The 19,346-nt window shown below is 49.9% G+C and overlaps 1 protein-coding gene across 2 annotated transcripts in view; it reads right to left on the bottom strand.

Annotated features, from left to right (window-relative positions):
• Positions 1–8,292: 8,292 nt before the first annotated feature.
• The window catches only part of ENTREP1 (endosomal transmembrane epsin interactor 1), a 61,162-nt gene continuing 50,108 nt past the window's right edge, over positions 8,293–19,346 (bottom strand). For both annotated transcript variants that reach the window (XM_048218279.2, XM_026519340.4), the window contains 5 exons: positions 18,450–18,579; positions 18,202–18,280; positions 16,500–16,652; positions 14,003–14,295; positions 8,293–10,986 (listed from right to left, as the gene is read on the bottom strand). In XM_048218279.2, coding sequence (XP_048074236.2) covers positions 10,783–10,986; positions 14,003–14,295; positions 16,500–16,652; positions 18,202–18,280; positions 18,450–18,579 — 859 coding nt within the window. In that variant the 3' untranslated portion in view covers positions 8,293–10,782. The remainder of the gene's footprint in view (positions 10,987–14,002; positions 14,296–16,499; positions 16,653–18,201; positions 18,281–18,449; positions 18,580–19,346) is intronic.

Raw genomic sequence — 19,346 nt, 5'->3', positions numbered from 1 at the left:
ACAGGTGAGTGGGCAAAACACAGAGATTTCAGAAAGCATTCCAGGCAAGGAGATGGCAGGTGCAAAGGCCCTGGGGCCTGTTCAGAAACAGGCAGCAAGAGCAGAGGGTGGGAAGAAGGGAGGGGGTAAGACCACCAAATCAGAAATGATCCTAGGGTAGGTATGGGGGGCCCTGCAGGGACTCAAAGGATTCTGGCTTTTATTCTGAGCCAGATAGGAGTCATTGGAGGGTTTTGAGGAGAGGAGGAAATTAATCTGAATTATATCTTAATCAGATTGCTCTGGCTGCTGCCAAGGAGAAGAGACTGAGGAAGCAGTACTTATCTTTGACTCTTGCCTCTCCCTTTCTCCCATATCTAGTTAGTCCAAAATTTCTGCCAAGCTTGCCTCCAAAGTACTTAATCCTCCAAATCATGTTCCTCAGGTGACCCTTCTCGGCCGTGTTAGGTGAGCCCTTCTCTAAAATCAACGTGTAATCTTTATAGATAAGCAGTTTTTCTGATTTACAAAAGTAATGCATATTCCTGTGAAATTTTTCAAAAATTTAAAAAGGTAGAAAGGAACATGTGGCTCACACATGATCTCAGTACCTAGAGAGAAGCGTGAACATTTTGCTACGTTTCCGTTCAGACCGCATTATGTGCTCTGCTCTATTTCCTAGATCCGTTTTGTTTTGTTTTTTTTAACTTCACATTATATTGTAAACTCTTCCCCATGTCATTAAGAATTTCTTTGAAAACATTTTTTACTGGCTACACACAATTCTATCACATACACCATTAAAAAAATTCTACTGCAAGAAAATGTATAACTAGTCCTCTTGCTCGATATTAGGCATCTTTCAGTTTTTTCTCGCTGTTTCTCAATTGTACTGCAGTCATTATCTTTGTTCTTAAATTCTCCTCTGCTAGTGTGAGCAATAACATCTCAATGGGAGTCTGTATTTCCAGCTTTTTCCACTCCAACCCAAGCTGGATGGGGCCTGCGGGCTCTTTCCAGGGCTCCTGTCAAATCCAATCACCTTAGCCAGGAATTCCAGGGTCTCTGCACACCTGCTTGGAACACTCATCCTGCCTCAGCTCCTATAACTGCTCCCTGCTTCTGGAACCGACTGTCCTCCAAACCCAGCTTCTGGCTCCAGCAAGACGTCGTCCTTTGCCTATAATGCTGGCCACCCCATTCCTGCCTGTGGAAGTCCCCCGCGGTCCTCTGCGTCCCTGCCCGGCGTGACTAGTCGAAGCTTACAAAAGCAGCAGGACGTTCATTGTGTTAGGTCGGCGGTGTCACGTCCTGCACAAATGCGGTTGCGGCAGGGGCCACATCTGCATCTGACCATGTCACATGACTTTGCGTCCACCTTAGAACAAGCCACCCCTGTCCCCACGACATGGATAATTGCAGCAGCCTCCTGTGCCCTGTGTTCTCTCTTCTCTCTTCCTCCCCCTCCGCCCAACAGCCAGAGTGAACCTCTTAGCATGGCAAAATCACGTTAATCCCCCGGCTCAACTCCTTTTAAATGGGTCCCACCCCACAGAGACTAAAACCAACGACGCTGGCCACCTCTCTGATCCCTTTCCCATCAATCACTCCCATGCTTTCTCCATCCCGTCCGCAAAACTTCACAAACACACACCAAGATCACTCCTGCCCCAGGGCCTTTGCCCTTGCTGCGCCCTCTCCCAGTGGCCATGTGGCTCATCTCCTCTCAGTCAGGGCTCTGCTGAAATGTCACCTCAGCAAAGAGGATTTCTCTGAGCACGTCCTCTGATACAATGCAGCAGGGTCTAATCCGTTCGGGCGCTCTGGGGCAGCAACACCCGTCACCTCCCATCCTTTCATTGCGTTTTTCTCTTCATAGCCTTATTACCATTGCCGTTATTTTGGTCACTTCTGTATTTATTATCTGGCTCCTCACACTCAAATACAAGCTCCGTGGGCACAAGGACATCATGGGTGGTGTTCGCTGCTCCGTCCCCAGCTCCCGGAGCTGCACCCAACATCTAGTTGTCGCTTGATAAATATTTGCCGAGTGAGCGAGTGGACATGCGTGAATGAAGGTGACCTCTCCTCTCCAGCCCGCAGGAAGAGGTGGGGCTTAGATCTCCAGGAAGAGCAAGGAGTGGATTCTGGACGATGACCTCAGTCTTGGCAAAACCGTGACGAGTCCCGTGGCAGACCTAAATTCTGAAGTCTCCCTACACACACGATGGCACTGCGGCGGTTCTGGAAATACGTCCACACGTTTTTGGATACGCCTCCCTTCCAAAGGTGCAGCCTAATTCCCCTCCGGACAGTGCGGCCTGGACTTACGGGCTTGCTTCTAACAAACAGAAACGGTGGTACATCATTTCCAAGGTATTATAGAAGAAGCCTACGGCCTCCCTGAGGGGTCTCCCGGTTTTTCTCTGTCTCTCAGAGCACACACTCTGGGGGAAGCTGGCTGCTGTGTCGTGAACATCCCCACAGACAGGTCTACACAGTAAGGAACTTGAGTCTCCAGCCAACAGCCAACAACGAAAGCCCGTCCACAGCCACGTGAGGGAGCCCAGAGGCAGATCCTACAGTCCCAGCAGAGCCTTCGGATGGCAGCAGCCTCACGAGTGACCCGAAGCCAGAACCATCCAGCCAAGCTGCTCCCAGATTCCTGACTCTCGGCGCCTGTGATGTCATAAGTATTTATTGACTGCGGATAATTTGTTACACAGCAACAGGTGACTGATACAGTCAGCGTACTTTGTCCAATCCCCTGCAGTAAGTAACCCTGCACGGCCAGAGCTTGCCTTTCCAGGTGGCTTCCTGTAATACAAGTTCCGGAACTTGCCACTTGCAGGAGAAGGTGGGAGGAGCGTGTGGCCAGCCCTTTCTGGGCACCTGCAATGTGGTGGGTGTACTGAAAAGGACATAGGCTGCCGGCTTGGACTCGGCTAGATTTAATCTCACCAACTGTGTGATCTGAAGCAAGTACTTTAACATTTCAGAAACTTTTTAATCATTTATAAAACGGTAATAGTAAGGCAATCAGGCATGTGGTAAAGATCACAGAGATAAATTCTGCCAAGTGCTAAGCACAAGCTATGCATACTGTTACGGTTCGTTCTCTTTGCCATTCTTTTTTCTTGCTACTCATGTGTCAAGGTCTTTGCTGAGGACTAACTCATCTCAAAATGCAACCACAAAAATCATGTGCAAATCCCAAACCTTGTTTTTATCTATCTATCTATCTATCTATCTATCTATCTATCTATCTATCTATCTATTTTTAGAGAGGAAGGTGGGAGGAGGGGCGGAGGAAGAAAGAGAGAATTTTAAGCAGGCTCCATGCCCAGTGTGGAACCCGACATGGGGCTCAATCTCACAACCCTGAGATCATGACTTGAGCCCAAATCAAGAGCAGGAGACAGGCACCCCTAAAGCCTTATTTTTAAACAGAGGTGGATTTACTGTGAAGCTAGTGAAATTCAAGTATGATGGCCCCTCGCTTACAAGGGCCCCTTTCAAGGCCTTGTACCTAGTTTTATATTCATAATTTTGTATTCTTTTTCCTCAAGAGGGGCTCCTAATCACAAGGAAAACATATCATACTCTATAGAATGCAAGAAGTAGTAAATAAAAAAAATCATTGCACTAAATACATTTGTCAATAAAAATAAAATAATGAAATGAATTCAATTTCCAGCTCAAAACACTTTAAAAAGAACAAAGTAAACCAAAAGAAAGCATAAAAATAATAAAGATAAAAGCAGAAATTAATGAGAGAATAGAGAAACAGTAAATTGACAAAATACTGTTTTTTAAAAAAGTTAACAAACTAAACAAATCATTTGCTAACTTGGTCAAAATAAATAGGAGAGAGCACAAATACACAAAATAAAAAATGTCAAGGAGGAAATAACCATTGCAAGTTTACAATTATAAGAGACAACTTCACAAGACGACTTTGCAAGTAGGGGCGCCTGGGTGGCTCAGTTGGTTAAGCATCTGCCTTCAGCCCAGGTCATGATCCCACGGTTCTAGGATTAAGCCCCATGTGGGCTCCCTGCTCAGCAGGGAGCCTGCTTCTCCCCCTCTACCCAGTTCATGCTCTCTGTCGCTCTCTCTGCCTCTCTCTCTCTCTCTCAAATAAATAAGATCTTTTTAAAAAAAGATTTCTTCGCAAATAAATTTGAAAAACTATGTGGAATGGATGATTTCCCAGGAAAATTAAAATCACCCAAATTGACCACCATTAGAGTTAGAAATTTTAAATAGACCAATTCCATTGAAGAAATTGAGAAATTAATTAAGGAAAGTCTACCATACCTTCAAAGACCAGATAATCCAGTGCTCTTAAAATATTCCACAGCACTCAAAAGGAAAATTTTTTAAATTTGTTTTATGAAGTAAATATAACCCTGATAGCTAAAGCAGAAGCAGTATAGAGAAATATACAGGCCAGTATCATTCAAAAATATCCCTGCAAAATTTCTAAATAAAATATTAGCAACAGTGAATCTAACATCACATTAAGAAAATAATACATTATGAATAAGTGGGATTTGTTCACGTATGCAGTGTTGGTTCACTATTACAAATCCATTAAAACCACAGTCCACATTAATAAATCTTGGGCCAAAAAATCATGATTATCTCCATAAATGCTGAGAAAAATTCAATACCTCTTCAGAGAAAGAAATAAAAAGAAGAAAACACTCAAGAACTTAGACACTGTGGTACACTTTCTTAACATGATGGAATATATATGATTTCATCCTAAAGCTAGAATCTTATTTATTGGGAAAGCATTGGAGGCATTTCCTCTAAGGTTGGGAACAAAGCACGAATGTCCACTAATCTCCACTACCCGTTGACACTCTACTTGAGATATTAGCCAATGCAATTAGACAAGAGAAATCAAGTTGAGCCATAAGAACTAGTGAATTGTGAAGGTTATTGTGAAGATCACCTGAACTAAGTTAATTCAACAGCTCTGGAAGGACGCCCAATAAATGTTAGTCATTATTACCATTTTTAACTGATATGTTGGTGTTAATGTTACAATTGCTTAAGAGTTCCCGTGGCTTCTCTCCTTTACCTTCTCAGAGTTTCAGGCTGTAGCAGTCCAGGGAAGAATAAGCTGTGATGACAGAAGGCCGAAGACATAGGTCAAGGTCTTGCATTTTGACATCTGCAGGTTGTGTGATCTTCGGCAAGTGAATTAATCTCTCTGGGTGTTGGGCTCCTCATCTATAAAATGAAGAGGCAAGCCTCTGTCCTTGACATCTCTGATACCGTGGTTTATGATTTATTGTTGAAAACCCACTTACCTCCACCAAACAGATACAGAAGCAGTGGGGGAAACAGCTCCTACCAGAGGCAAAAATAATTCCAGCAACTCTCCTTGCTTGGATCCTTTCCTGCCTGATAGGTGTCCCCACCCCCACCATGAAATGCTCCATTGGATCCTTTTGAATTCATGCTCAATATCTAAAGACACTGGAAAGTCTCCATACACCTGGGACCTACGGCCACTTTTTGAGAGAGAGGAACTATGATTCATCCAGAATTTTGGCCCTAGCTCCTCTGTTAGGGCAAAACACAAAAAATCCTGCCAGCTGTTGGAATGAAGATTCCTGCCAAGACAGTGACATGCCTGAGGCCAAGGACTCAGTGTGGCAAGAGGTTCTCACTCAAAGAGAAGGTACTCATCAGATTCTGACAAAGACTCTCTCTTTGGCCAAATTTGAATTGGCTCCCCTGATTCCTCTTTCTGACCATGCTCCAACCTTGGGCTCTGTCCTCGGCCTGCTCGATCTGGTTTTAACAGGAATCCTGTCAATTGAACAAAAGTCCTCCCCACGCTTGGTATCTGATCAGTCTGGCTTGCCTCCAGAAGAGTCCTATTGAGTTGGTCTAGCAAGCATCCCCCAGCCCTGATGTCTCCTCCTCTCATTTTCCATCCACTGACCCCACCCTGCAATTGTGCTTGTAATCAGAGTTGAGCCTGATCTCTCTCCCCTACTGCAAAACACCACTGCAGGTCCTCTGTAAATAAAGTCTTCCTTACCAACCTTATCGGGTGTCATGAATAATTTTTCTTTAACAATTTCCAAGATGGTGACCACCTGCTGCCACCGGCCCAAGTCTGCAGAACTTTGCCCTGAGGCATCCCTGCTGGGACCTGTTTCACAATCAGGGATGAAGGATCCCTTCAAACCACCCTGATCAGTCAGGCCCAGGACCTTTGGTCTTCCACGTTGACCCAAAGAGAGTCTGGCTCCCCCTGCCCCTTAGGGCCAGGGAGCAGCTCAGCAGCAGCCAAGAGAAATGTCACTTTGCATTTATTATTCATATACTTTTTTGGTTTGACCCCCCTTGTCACCCAGCAGTCTTCCCTCTGTGCCTGGCCTGCTGCCTATATTCTGTAACTCAGTCAACACCCGCTGAATGAATGGATGAAGGCTCCTGCGGACAGAGAAATGGAAGAAACATGGCGCCCTTTGGCCCCAGACGTAGGCTTCCTTTGCAGCAGCTCCAGGGAGAAAAACCACAGAAACAAAGATACTCTTGTCCAGGCTCCGCCCTCACCCCCTTCATTATTTTCTGAATCCTCCTGTTGGGCCGGGATGGGGGATGGGGGAGATGTGCTCCTTTGTTCTGTTTCCCCAACTGCTGGGTGGAGACCAGAGCTGCCTCTTTCCTCTGCCAGTTCTCCCTCACCCTGAGGGACCTGCCAACCACTTAGTGAGGGCAGCCTCCGCCCTCGGGCATCCTCAGAGACACGTGGCTGCAGAGGGAAGGGTGCCTGCCTGTCTTCCCACGCCCAGGCCACTTCAGTGTCCCGGGACCCAGCACACAGAACAGACTCGGGGCTGAAATGACACTGGGAAACTGGGGCTAGAGTAGGAATCCCGACACGCACCATGGACCCGGGCCCAGAACGCTTGGCTCCTGGTCCCTGACAGGAGCCAGCTCTGTAAAAGCACCACTCTGGTGTGCGAACCGGGGGGGGGGGGGGGCAGCTCTGAGAAACCACATACTTTTGGTCTAACGTGCTGTACAACTCACACTGCTCTAAAAAAGCCTATTTAATACGGGGGGGGGGGGGGTTTGCATTTTATGTCTTTTGTATTACCATTATTTCGTTTTCCTGGTAAATCAGTGCTTTGGACTGAATGTTTGTGTCCCTCAAAATCCGTATGTTAAAGCCCTAAGCCCCAGTACGAGGGTATTTGGAGGTGGAGCCTTGGGCAGATGACTGGGTTTGGATGGGGTCATGAGGGTAGAGCCCCCATGATGGGACTAGCGTCCAAAGAAGAAGACAAGGAGACCAGAGGGAACGCTGAACCCTCCGTCCCCACTCCATGAGACCCAGCAAGAAGGACCACCCACAAGCCAGGAAGGCGGGTGTCTTCGCCAGACACCGCGTCTGCCGGCACCTTGATCTTGGGCTTCCCAGGCTCCAGAACTGTGAGAAAGAGTCCGCTGCTGGAGCCACGTAGTGTGGTTTGCTGCTACAACCGTCCTAGCCGACTAGGCCAATTTTCAGTGTATTCTAATTTACAAAAGCTTTTGGTCCATGACAGATTGGAGGGGGGGGGAAATAGTCCTTCGACCCAGGGAGCTTGAGAAGCTGTGACCTGCGCCAATGGCCCTGGTCGCCCGCAGCTGCTCTGCTCTCGGCTCGAGCCTCGGCTTCGCCAGGGACCCCTCTCCCAGATCACACCGTGGGGTAGGGTGTCCCACAGAAAGCAGGTCTTGGAAGAAATTCTGCCAGGCAGACAGACGCTCACTGGCGCATCTGCCCAGAACAGTCCGTAAGCTGGGGAGAGGCCCACTCCGGCCTCAGACACTTAGCTTGTGAGAAAGGGTAGAAGTGACAACATTATGAAGGAGTAGCCCGTGTCCCCATCCGCCCCATGACAGTCTCCTGAAGTGGGGACCAGAGGCTTCCTCCTCACTGGTGCAAAGACCACAGTGACTCAACAAGGCTTCTGCCCAGAGAGCGTGTACTTCACCAGCAAAAGCTTGTTTCAAAGACCCCTCACGCTAATTAATTAACCCTCTGGTGTAATTTTGATAACTAAATTTGAGATGCCTTGTCACCACCTCTGGACTGTGTATTCTTAAGAGCTGCCCCCCCACCCCCCCACCCCCGTGTATATTCAGTTGTGGTTACACATGTATATCGCATTATAATGCTTACGTTTCTCAAAGTATGCTATACACAGACACACCAACAGGGGGATGAACTGTATACCCCCTAATTCCCTCCCAGGGCAAATATATATAAAATATTGTATTATAATTATATTGCAATATATATATTTTTTTACTTTAATATTCCTTAAAGTCTGAGAAGCAAGACAGAAGTCAGTTTTCTGACTTCACCAATACCTTCAGATCTTGGAAGTACACGGGACATCCCCCAGGCGGCCAGATCAACTCTTCAAAGCAGAGACAGGTCCCCACTTCCTCCTGCTAGACGGCAGGCAAGCAATGCCCTCAGTCTCATGCTCCCCTTTCCTCTTCCGGTTGTTGCTGGCAAATTCCCTTTCCTCAAAAGGGCCAGACCATCTCTGTGACTGTTCCTCCAAGGCTAGAAGCAGATGCCACCCACTGTGGGCCGCCCATCTACCTTCCCCGAGCCTTCACGGCGAGGCCCGCGGTGGCATTTGGAGGGAGGGGTACAGACTTCTGAAGGGGGGGTGGAGGGATGCAGCTAAAAACAGTGCTCTCCCAGAGGGACAAAGCATAAACCTAGAGACGTGAGAAAGGCCTGGCCTTCTCTCCTGGAGCAGGAGAAAGGAGCCTCACCCGGAGACAGCAGGCTGGGGGCAGCCACGCAGCGCGCCGGAGAGCACCTGAACGGGGTTACAGGGGCAGCTCATGGCAGAGAGCCTGTGTGTGGCAGGGGCTTTGAGACACCGGAGACCCCCGCAAAGTGGGCCAAGCCCCAGCGGGCAGCTCCGCTGTGGACAGCTGGGGCTTCTAGAGAAATCAAGAGATGGCCTACTTGCACAGAGAATTCAGGGCCTGGGGGTAGGCGGATGCAAGGGAGAAACTGCCACGTGGAAGCCCCATCAGCCTCCTCGCTAACACAGAGGCCCAGCCCCTAGCCCGGCTCCAGCCCCCAGCTCTCCCCAGCTTCCAGCTCTGCCTCCCCAGCCACGGCTCACCTCCCCCCCCCCCACACACACACAGGGCCTCCAAACACTCTCCCATCTTGGGTCTTGGTTACTCAGTCCCAAGACCCCACCACAATTCCCACTCGGGCCTGGCCTGGTCGTTGGCCTGCAACCCGCCAGTCTGCGCTGCGGGGAGCCATGCTTAGAAGCCTTACCGAGCACTTTGTCAGAGACACAGGAAATGCCAAACTGCAGCTGCCTGGGAGGTTCCGGAGACGGGCTGCTCGGGTGTGCCGGGCATCATGACCACTGAACTTCGGAGTGACCTGGGGCAAGTTACTGAACCTCATCTTCCTCATCTGTAAAATGGGGACAGCAAGAGCGCCAGCTCTTAGGCTGTTGGGCGGTGAGCCGGGAGTGTGGGAAGCCGCCAACGCAGTAGCTGGAGCACAGGCCTGGCCAGCAAGGCCGGCAGCCCCTCGCCTAGGCAGCCTAGGACCCCAGCCTCAACTATTCTCCAGCAGCACGTGATCTCTTGAAATGCAAATTAAATCCATTACTCCCGAGGAAAACGCAGCTGTGGTATATCTCATTGTTAGCAGAAAATCCAGCCTGAGGCTCTCTCCACCTCTCCCCTCTCCTCTCTCTCCGGCCCCAATGGCCTCTAGTGCTGCGGGCTCCTGCTTTGGTTGTTCCCTCCGCCTGGAACACCCTTCCCTGACCCTCAAAGTCCAGCCAGCTCAAACCTCACCTCCCCAAAGAAGCCATCCCCTTCCTTCTTAGCACGAATCCCCAGTCTGTAATCCCTGCTAGAAAGCTCCGTGAAGTTGCTGAGCCAAATGCTGGCTGACCAGGAGGAAGGTCGCCTTGTTACCCCAGGGGTGGTGTTTTGCTGCTTAAACTGGTTTGGTGGCCTGCTGGGACCTGAGAGTCGGCCCACCTCTGCCCCGAGTGCTCAGCCCCTCCTAAGGAAAGGCCTGGCCACCTATGCCCACACGCATGCTGTACACGGAGCCCAGAGGTCCAAAGTACACATTTTTATTCTTGGTTGGGCCTTAGCCACCTCTAGCTTTGCAAGCACGAATAAGTGGAATCAACAAGAATTTCTCCCTAAACATCTTGCATGACCATTTGTCACTGAACGAGTTTCCCGTTTTTCCTAAAGAGACTGTGATTTGTGGGTGACCTAAAATGAAGCTTGACGAGTGCAGAACATCAGGGGTAGTCATCCTGCTTCTGTGTCCACTGCTCCTCAGCAAGCAGCAAAAGGCTGCAGGAGCTAGAAATAGCAGCCCAGCAGCTCTGTCCTTACACGGAGGGAGGAACTCAGGGAGCAGGAGGGCCACGGGGAGGGAGGTGGGCGTAGAATCGTTAGCCCAGTTTCTGCCCCCGTGACCTGGCAGAGGCTCGAGGGAGGCTGCCTCCACGGTCTCCAGATCACTGCATCCGAAAGCCAGATGGGCCTGGAAGAACCCGCCTGCCCACCCCTGAATGTCCTCAGTCAGCAGAATGAGGAGCCAGAAGGTGGGAACAAATGTCCTCCAGAGTGCCTGCCCCGCCTTCTGAGGAGTTCCCAGAGGGCACTCCAAGGTCAGGAGGGATCATTCCGCCTTCCGGGTGCATCTTCCTTCCTGCTCCCCTCAGACCAACGCAGGGTGGGGGGGCTGGCCCCAGAGGTTCACAGGACGGTCTCTCGGATGACGCCGATGAGGCTGTGGGGCCGCTCAGCCTCTGCTCGCGGGGGTCTCCTCTCGGCTCGGGGCCTCCCCGCCGGGACGAAGGTGCTCAGGTCCCCGCAGCTCCGCAGGTGCAGGAAGCCAGGCTGTCTCCGAGAGGGCGGCACGTGGGCCCGGGCAGTGCTGGGCTGCAACGGGGCCATTATCTTGGGGAGAATAAGAGGGTGGGGGAGACGTTAGGCTGGGGTCCTCCGACCTGCCCCCTCTATCCATCCATGCACTGCTTAGCTTCGTCGCATTGGGAAAGAAAATAGGATGTTTTCCCAAAGTGGAACTCACCTGGAATACCAGAGATATTTTCTACAGATTGCCTCTTTCCTAATGTTCCTAAGAAATTCCCCAAATTTTCTATCGTTTCAGCTGCCGACCTGCCTCTTCAATCCCCTGATTCATCCATAGCAAGTTCTTGCTTTACACTTAACATTCTTCTTGTCATTTTTATCCAGTTTCCCTGGAGTCTGAGACAGTGGTTCTCACGGGGTCTGCACATTTATGGAGGGGGAGCTGGTTCCGTGCATTCCCGGGTCCCCCACAGCAACTGTGACAGGCGGGGCCAGAACATCTATTTCTAACAGGAACCCAAGTGAGACTGATGTTCTTGAAAAGTTGATAACCACCCGTCTGGCATTCTGACCAGCTAATGGGTTTATAAAATGTCATCCAAAACACATGATGCTTCCGACTGATATGATAACTCTTCAATAACAAAACATAATAAACAACATAAAAACTCGGCCAGTTTATTTGTAAAAAAAAAATGCATAAGAATGGTTCTACTGCTAGATCTATTTTACGATGTAGCACACATGTAACTTGAAATATAGTAATAATATCACTTACTTTGTAAAATGGCAAACATATGGAAAACTCCTCATCCAGCTGGGACTGAGGAGGGGAGAACTGTCCAGTACGTACGATTTCCAGAAGTTGCACAGTTGTGGCTAGAGGACCTCTTACACTGTTAGCACCTTGAGAAAAGCCCAGGCGCTCCACGACCACCTGACATCACAGAACAAGCACGGCGCTGACTTTTTGTTGAGTTTGTACCATTCCGAGATTTTAAAGTCCTCAGAAGGTTAATCCCTCCAAAAGATGGGACGTTACATTTTGCTAACACACTGTTATTATAGTTGTCTTTAAAGCCCTGTTCTTGTTTCCTGGTCAAAAAAAAATCCCAACATTCAGAGATGTCAATTGCTGTGACATGTAAGTTAGGGTAAGTGGTTTTGAATAAAAGCTCTCCTTCCGCTTGTCTCTCCCTCCTTCTGTCTGGGGAGGGTGTGGCCCTGGGAAGCCTCACCACTGGAGTCCGCGGCTGGGAGGCCCAGCAGATGGCCCAGCCTCCACTGCAGCAATCCCAGTACCTGAAGCTTTACCCGGACTCGGCACAAACACCCAACAGACATCTGTGGTGAGAGCGTCTGTTGAGCTGTAAGTGCTTGTGCATTTTCCCCCAAAGCTATTTTCCAGGGAAGACTGAGCAGAAGGTCCAGACCAATGGCTTGGCAGACAGTCTGACTCTTACCTCACGAGAGCTTGGCAGCCTTCGACAAGTGGCTCCAAAGACTTGCTTGTGTATTGAGCTATTGGGGCCAGACGGAAGGAAGGCGGCAGGGAACGACTTCTGGCGTAGACCAGGGTTAGGAGGATGTAAATGTCTCCCCTACGCAGATGCTAACTAGAGCGTGACCTGAGACCACCGGCTGACCGCTCTTTTAGAAAGCAGAAAACAAGAGGGGCCGAGGTTCATGTACCTCTTCATGCGAGCAATCAGAGTGCTCTCTGCTCCCCTGAGTCCCCTGAGGGGCTGGGAGAGAAAGTGGCTTCTGGCTTCTGTCAGAAGAGTCCGGCAGGTAGAAAGGAAAAGGGAAAGGAAAGTGAAAAGGGGCTTACTCAATCTGCCTTAACTCACCTAGGACCCCGTAGCCCTGTGTGTGTGTTGGGCACTTACTGCACAGACACGGACAGGTAACACTTGTGAGCCACTGTGCTCTGAGGTCACAACAGCTACCGCACATCCAAGGGGCAACAAAGCAAATGCCTAAAAACTAACAGCATTTTTATTTTTTTCAGATTTATTTATTTATTTGAGAGAGAGAGCACGAGGGGACAGGCAGAGGGAGAGGGAGAAGGAGAGTCTCAAGCAGACTCCGAGCTGAGTATGGAGCCCTACGCAGGGCTTGATCCCAGGACGCTGAGTTCATGACCTGAGCTGAAATCAAGAGTTGGACACTGAACCGAGTGAGCCACCCAGGTATCCCAGGTCGCAGTTTTTAAAAGAGGTGGGTAATTACAGCTGTTTCCCATCCCCAGTTCTCACCAGAAGGCAATCCCAATCAGACACACAGGTGTTGAGACCACCTAGTCCAACACTTCACTTTAAAAATGAGAAAACTGGGGCGCCTGGGTGGCTCAGTCGGGTAAGCATCTGCCTTCGGCTCAGGTCATGATCGAGTCTCACATTGGGCCCCCTGCTTGGCGGGGAACCTGCTTCTCCCTCTGCCCTCCCCCCACCCTTGTGCACTCGCACTCTCTCTCTCAAATAAATAATAAAATATTTAAAAAAATAAATAAAAATGAAAAAACTGACACCCAAATGGGTTATGTTACATGCCCGATTTTATCTTTCCACTGGGTGACTTCAGATGAGGGGACTGTACTTTTTCATCTATCATCTATGGAGAAAAGATATTTATTCCTGTAAGTCGTATTGGCTTAGACCACCATTTCATGGGAATGTGAACAGCTTCCAGAATCCTGCCAATATGAAAATTCCTGTACATCCATCATTGCCAGAGGGCTGAGAAAGCACGCCCTATCCAGGGAGACCCAACTTGGCAAATGGAGTGCTGACGGCGCCCCACGCTGCCCGGACCCCTTGCCTTTATTCCCAAGCAGCACCACTTTCTTTTCCCAGGCGTGTCCCACATTCCGGAAAAATCGGTCTCTCTCCCTGGGCCAGGAAGCTTGTGGAAAAGTCATCACGCCTGAAAAGAAAGTGCCCCAGCTTCCTCTCCCTCCCTCCCCAGACCTCCTCACCCCAATTTCCTTGATATGGTGACCATGAACTTACTGCTCCTCGGACAGGAAATCAGAGAAGCCGCTTCAGCTGCTATGGAAACAAGTTCTGTGACTCATGTCCGAGATGAGTCATAAAACTACCTGTTCTAGGAAACTGGCACTCGTGATGGCCTCCTCCATGTGCTCCTCATCGGACTTGAGAACGGATTTAATGTTCTCCACAAGCTCGTGGATGTCCGGGGTCATACTGCAGGACGACTGCTCCAGGAACCTCGCCACCAGCAGCTTGGTGTCCATGTAGGACTTGTAATCTATCAGGGACCGAGGCCGGCATCGCGAAGCTCTGCTCCTCAGACCTCTCCTCAAGGTCACCGTGGCCAGGTCCGGTCTTCCCTCGGTCTGCGTCGCGGCTTCGCAGCTGAGCACCGGGGCAGCTGTGGGCGGAGACAAACAACACGTGCCCGTTGGCCACGCCCCTGGGAGCACGGCCCGTACCGGGACAGCACCGGCCGCTGAGCGCGGCGTGGAAACATGTTGCAAATGCCAACGACCATGCAAATCTTGCTTTTCATCTTGCAGAAGGAAAGGGGGAAGCAAAAACAAAACCGAAAAACAATGACACAAGCTCATTCCCTCAAGTTCCAACAGGATGTGTTCCCCGAACGTTGTAGTGTGCCACGTAAAACACAATCACGCAGGGAGAGACATGGTAGGGAAGAGCATCGAGAACGGAGCAACAGTGCCGTGGGGTAATGGCCGATGTGTGGGGATGGGTGGGCGAGCACAGAAAAGATGGTTGACCTGATGAGAGAATGCTCCAACGGCAACGGATGAAGGAGCCACTCAGAGAGGCTGAGAGAGACAGGACTGCGGGATGAACGGGGTGCTATGCTCGCTTTGACGGTACCTTTGTCCTGAACATCCTCAGGGCATGGTGCCGACTTTTCCACGCTCACACCATGGCTGTGAGGCAGCTCTAGGGCTGACTATTAACAGAAAGGAAAATCTAGGTGCGGAAAAACCACACGTCATTCCAGAAGTCAAGAGCGGCCTGGGAAATCCACTGCCACAGGCTCTGATTTCCACAACTACCTCCATCAGGAGGGTTTAAGGACCGGCAGCACATGACTGCACCACCAAGTGGGTGAAGGGGAACGCGGGCCCGGTCTCGACGTGGTCATAAGCCAGCCAGCAGCCTTCAGTGTACACGACCTTGGAGACTCAGTCTGTGAAGACCTGACAAGCAGGAATCTGATAGTCAAGAAAGAAAGGAAGTGGAGGGTGGGAGGACAGGTGGAGGAAGGGGAGCACTCCTTTTCCTCTGGAGAAAGGTAGGCACGCTAAACTGGGGTGGGTGGCCCCCCTCCAGGCTGCCACGTGCATGTCACAGAGAGCCGGAGTTTTCCCGGGATGCTCCCTACAGACACTCGTGTGCGAAGACAGTCAGGGGCTACACTCAGTCGTTAGAAGGCAATCTGGTCCTTCTACAGCGGAGGACGCCAACAGGTAAACAAGTCTCCTCCCCACTGCGGCACCGCAGATCTGGAAGGATCTCACTAAGCTGTGCAGAGAGCCAAGTTCCTGTTGAGGCTGGCAGATCACCAGCTCGAGTCCTCAAACTTGCCAGGATGGGTAGAGACCCGCTGTGAAATGGGCCTGGGGAGCTGAGGGGCCAGGCTGCTGGCCTATGGGTTTGCAGAGACGCTCAGGCCCAGACGGTGGGACTCCTCCCCGCTCAGAAGACAAGAGGAGTGTTCTCTCTGGCTCCCACACGGTCAGTCTAGAGCTGCAGCGAACAACACAGGCCGTCAGAGGGACAGAACCAAGACTGCAAGGGGGTGACACGGGGCCCCAGAAAGAGCAGGGTGAGAGCGTTGGCAAAGTCGTATTTGCACAGAGCTTGAGGAGGCCAGAGGTGCTTGTTAGAAGAGGTCACCGGAAGAAGCCTGTGCTGGCGGGATTAAAGATTTTCATTTTCTCCCTTTCTTTATTTTATTTTTTACGGTTTTCCACAATGAAAAGCTATTTGGAGATGTTCAGGTATTCGCATATTCAGAAAAAGGACTCAATGTATTTTAAGTCTTTAAAATTTGTTATATTTAAAATTATTCAAATGACGTCTATAACAAACTCCACACAGAGAGGGAGAGAATGAGAGTGTGAGTTTCACTCTATCTAAAGTTCTTAAAACAGGTCAAATTTAAATAACTCACCTACCCATACACAGTAAAAAAAAAAAAAAAAAAAGGAAAACTTAGAACATAAGAGAGGAGGTTAAAAAAAATACACCCCTTTAACTTTTTCCTTGAGAACGTCTATTTCCATAAGACTGCAAGCACCCAGAAATCAGAACAACGTTTGCATTTTCTTCATGTCCTATCTACAACTCTATCATGTGCAACCAAATGCTTTTGCTGACAATGACTTCAAAAGAAAAAACTCTACCAGCCTTAAGAAATGTGGCAGATGAATATTCCTAATGTGCGTGTAGAATATCTTATTTTCCCAAGACCTCTTAACCTCTCTCGAGACATCTCTCAAGCTGCAGGGCGGCGGGCGGCCAGAGCCACCGCTTTCGCCTGGTGCCTTTGGGCAAACACGCAGGGTGCTGTGCAAGGAGCCTGGGGCGTGACATCACCTCTCTCCGCGGAATGATGGAGCACAGGGTCGCTCCGCGATCTTGTCCTCAGGGGTGGGAAGACTCTCCGGCTCCTCGTGGGAGGTAGCTGGTTTGCATTGGGAGTTGACATGGACGTGCTCTCTTCTCCAGGTGTGTTAGGAATGTCCTCACCTGATTTTTTTTTTTTAAAGAGAGAAACATAGATTATTTCACCAGCTGCTGCCTTCAAAATGTTGGGCAGGAAGCGCCTGTGAGCCGGAACCTTCAGGGGCAGGGGAACACAATTACCCACATTGGCTTAGGCTGCTGGCCCGTGGGGTTTTTTTTCCCAGCACCGTGGGAAACGCTGACTCTCCAAACCACCCCTCCACACCCAGAACAAGCCAACAAAAACCGTAAGTCCAAGTATAAAATCAAGAGGCCTTGCCAAAATGTCAGGTTTTTTTTGTTTTGTTGTTGTTGTTGTTGTTGTTATTGTTGTTTTCTGCAAGTGCTCAGAATCTTCTCCAGGGAAGCGTCCTGGTGCAGCACTAGAAAGCTTCTAGCTGCTTCCCCGTTTCTGACAATGCAAGGTGAGCCTGGGTGGGTGGAAAAACACCTGCCCAGGTCAGGTGACTTCCCTGAGGGCTGCCGGCCTGACGCAGGCACCGGAGGCATCCGCACAGCTCAGGGTGCAGGCCTGACGGCCATTAGAAAGTGCCCATGACTGCCGAGTGGATGGGGAGAACCACTCAAGAAATGGATGACTTCTGCTCAGGACAACCCCATCACGTCATCGGTGAGCCTGAGTGTGGTCTGGGAAACTTTCTTAAGAAATGGGAGAATGACAAACATATTTAGGGAAGAGAGCACTGCTTTGTTATTCTAAGATGGAAGGTGAACAGAACAGAAACTCGTTTCAAATGGTGCTGCTGAAAAATCACCCGCCAGGAAAATAGCTGGAGAGTTGATCCATTATTTATCACCCCTGCCATTTTGTGCTGGTGGACAGTTCTCTGGGCCATTTAAAACCTCTCCAAAGAGGACAGAGAGCTGCAATCATGTTCCCTTAAATGACAAGGATAACTGTAAACTGACTCTTGTATTTTGAGGCAGGACGGAAAATCAGCATTCACTACTGGAGAAGGCAGCACGACCTGGACCTGAGGTTATAAATGGCAGCGCAATCTCACAGCAAATCATCCTGCCAGAGACACTCCTTTTCTCCCCTTAAAAGAGCCCATCTTATTATAACAGGAGAAAGAAAATCTTAGGTGGGAGAACACAGGAATGCCAGATTAAACTCCCCAATCCATTTCACAGGTCCCTGAGAAGAGCCTGGTGACTCATCAAAGATCCTGAGGCTATCTTTATTTCTGTTCGTATAGTATCTCCTACTTACACCTGGAAAGAAGGATGTAATTTTTTAAAAAGATTTTATTTATGTATTTATTTGAGAGAAAGAGAGAGATCATGAGCAGGGGGAGGGGCAGAGGGAGAAGCAGACTCCCCGATGAGGAGGGCACCCGATGCAGGGCTTGATCTCAGGACCCTGGGATCATGACCTGAGCCTAAGGCAGGTGCTTAACCCACGGAGCCACCCAGGTGCCCCAAGAAGGATGTAATTTGAACCCCTGGCTTCAAGATTTCTGACCTCCAACAAAATATCATATAGGTCATTATTTCGTGATCTCTTACTCGACTGAACCCTGAGTTTGGGCAGCAATCAAGTATTTATTACCTTGAGTCGCTGGCATGCAGATCGGTTCCAAGGGGCTCGTGGCACCTTCCGATCCTTCTGGCATGTGGAATGAAGACCCCTACATCACAGAAGAAAAGAGGGTTATTCGTTGATATTCAGCTCGTCCCCCACCCAGACGCCACTGAACTTAGAAGGATGTTCAGGGCCCAGTCTCCCACTGTTCTCTGCGCGCCAGGCTGAGTTACCTGCCAGCGGTCAGCGTACCAACGGGAAACTGCGGACCGTACCTGCTCCTGGTCTGTCTGGCGCACCACAGCTTCATAGGGAGGCGGGGGGTCCAGGGGGCAGAACACTTCCACACCTTTGATTCGTGCTCCGTAGATATGCGGGAGGGGGATGACATCAGGACCGACCATCCTAGGAGAAGCATCATGGCATCAGGAAGCACACTGGGCAGACTGCGCGTCTGACGGCGCTTGCTTCTGTGTGACGGCCTTTGCCTCGGGACAGTTATCCGCCGACAGAGCAGAAGACCCCTCACCCCTCCACCACAGTCTCCTGGCACAGAATTGGGGGGAATAATCTCAGCTGATGGAGGGCCCAGAGTTTCCTAGGCAAGTGACAACGTATAAAATGCAACACCCTCATTTCCTTGAAATCCACTAGCCAAAAAGCAAGCAATAATCCACAGACAGAAAGCAGATTAGTGGGGGGCTGGGGGGAGGGGAGCTCGGAGTGACTGCTGAGTGGGTGTAGGTCTCCCTGGAGGTGATGAACTTGCTGCAGAGCCAGATGGCGGTGGAGGCTGGACAGTACTGCCACGGTACCAAGTGCCACCCAACGGTACACTTCCAAGTGGTTCCACTCATGTTACGTGACCTTCACCTCAACGAAAGAAAAAACACAACTAGGGACTCAGGACAACTCCACGGTTTCTTACATTAGTACATGACAAAATTTCTTGCCTGGGTTTCCCTAACGTCTGATTCATGGTAGAAACTCCCTATTTGTTAAATAAATATTTGAAGGGCTGAATTAATTTTTTCCAGGAAAGCGAACAACATCACGGCTCAAAGACAAAGCAGGACGAATCCCAGAGAGACCCTTCCTAAATACAGTCAGTCAACAAATGCTGCTCGAACACGGGCTTCAGGCCGGGCACTGGGGTTTCTGTCCTGTGAGTG

Source organism: Ursus arctos, unplaced genomic scaffold (genome assembly GCF_023065955.2).
Source record: "Ursus arctos isolate Adak ecotype North America unplaced genomic scaffold, UrsArc2.0 scaffold_33, whole genome shotgun sequence".
NCBI lineage: Eukaryota > Metazoa > Chordata > Mammalia > Carnivora > Ursidae > Ursus > Ursus arctos.
This window is presented reverse-complemented; position numbering and strand designations above follow the sequence as displayed.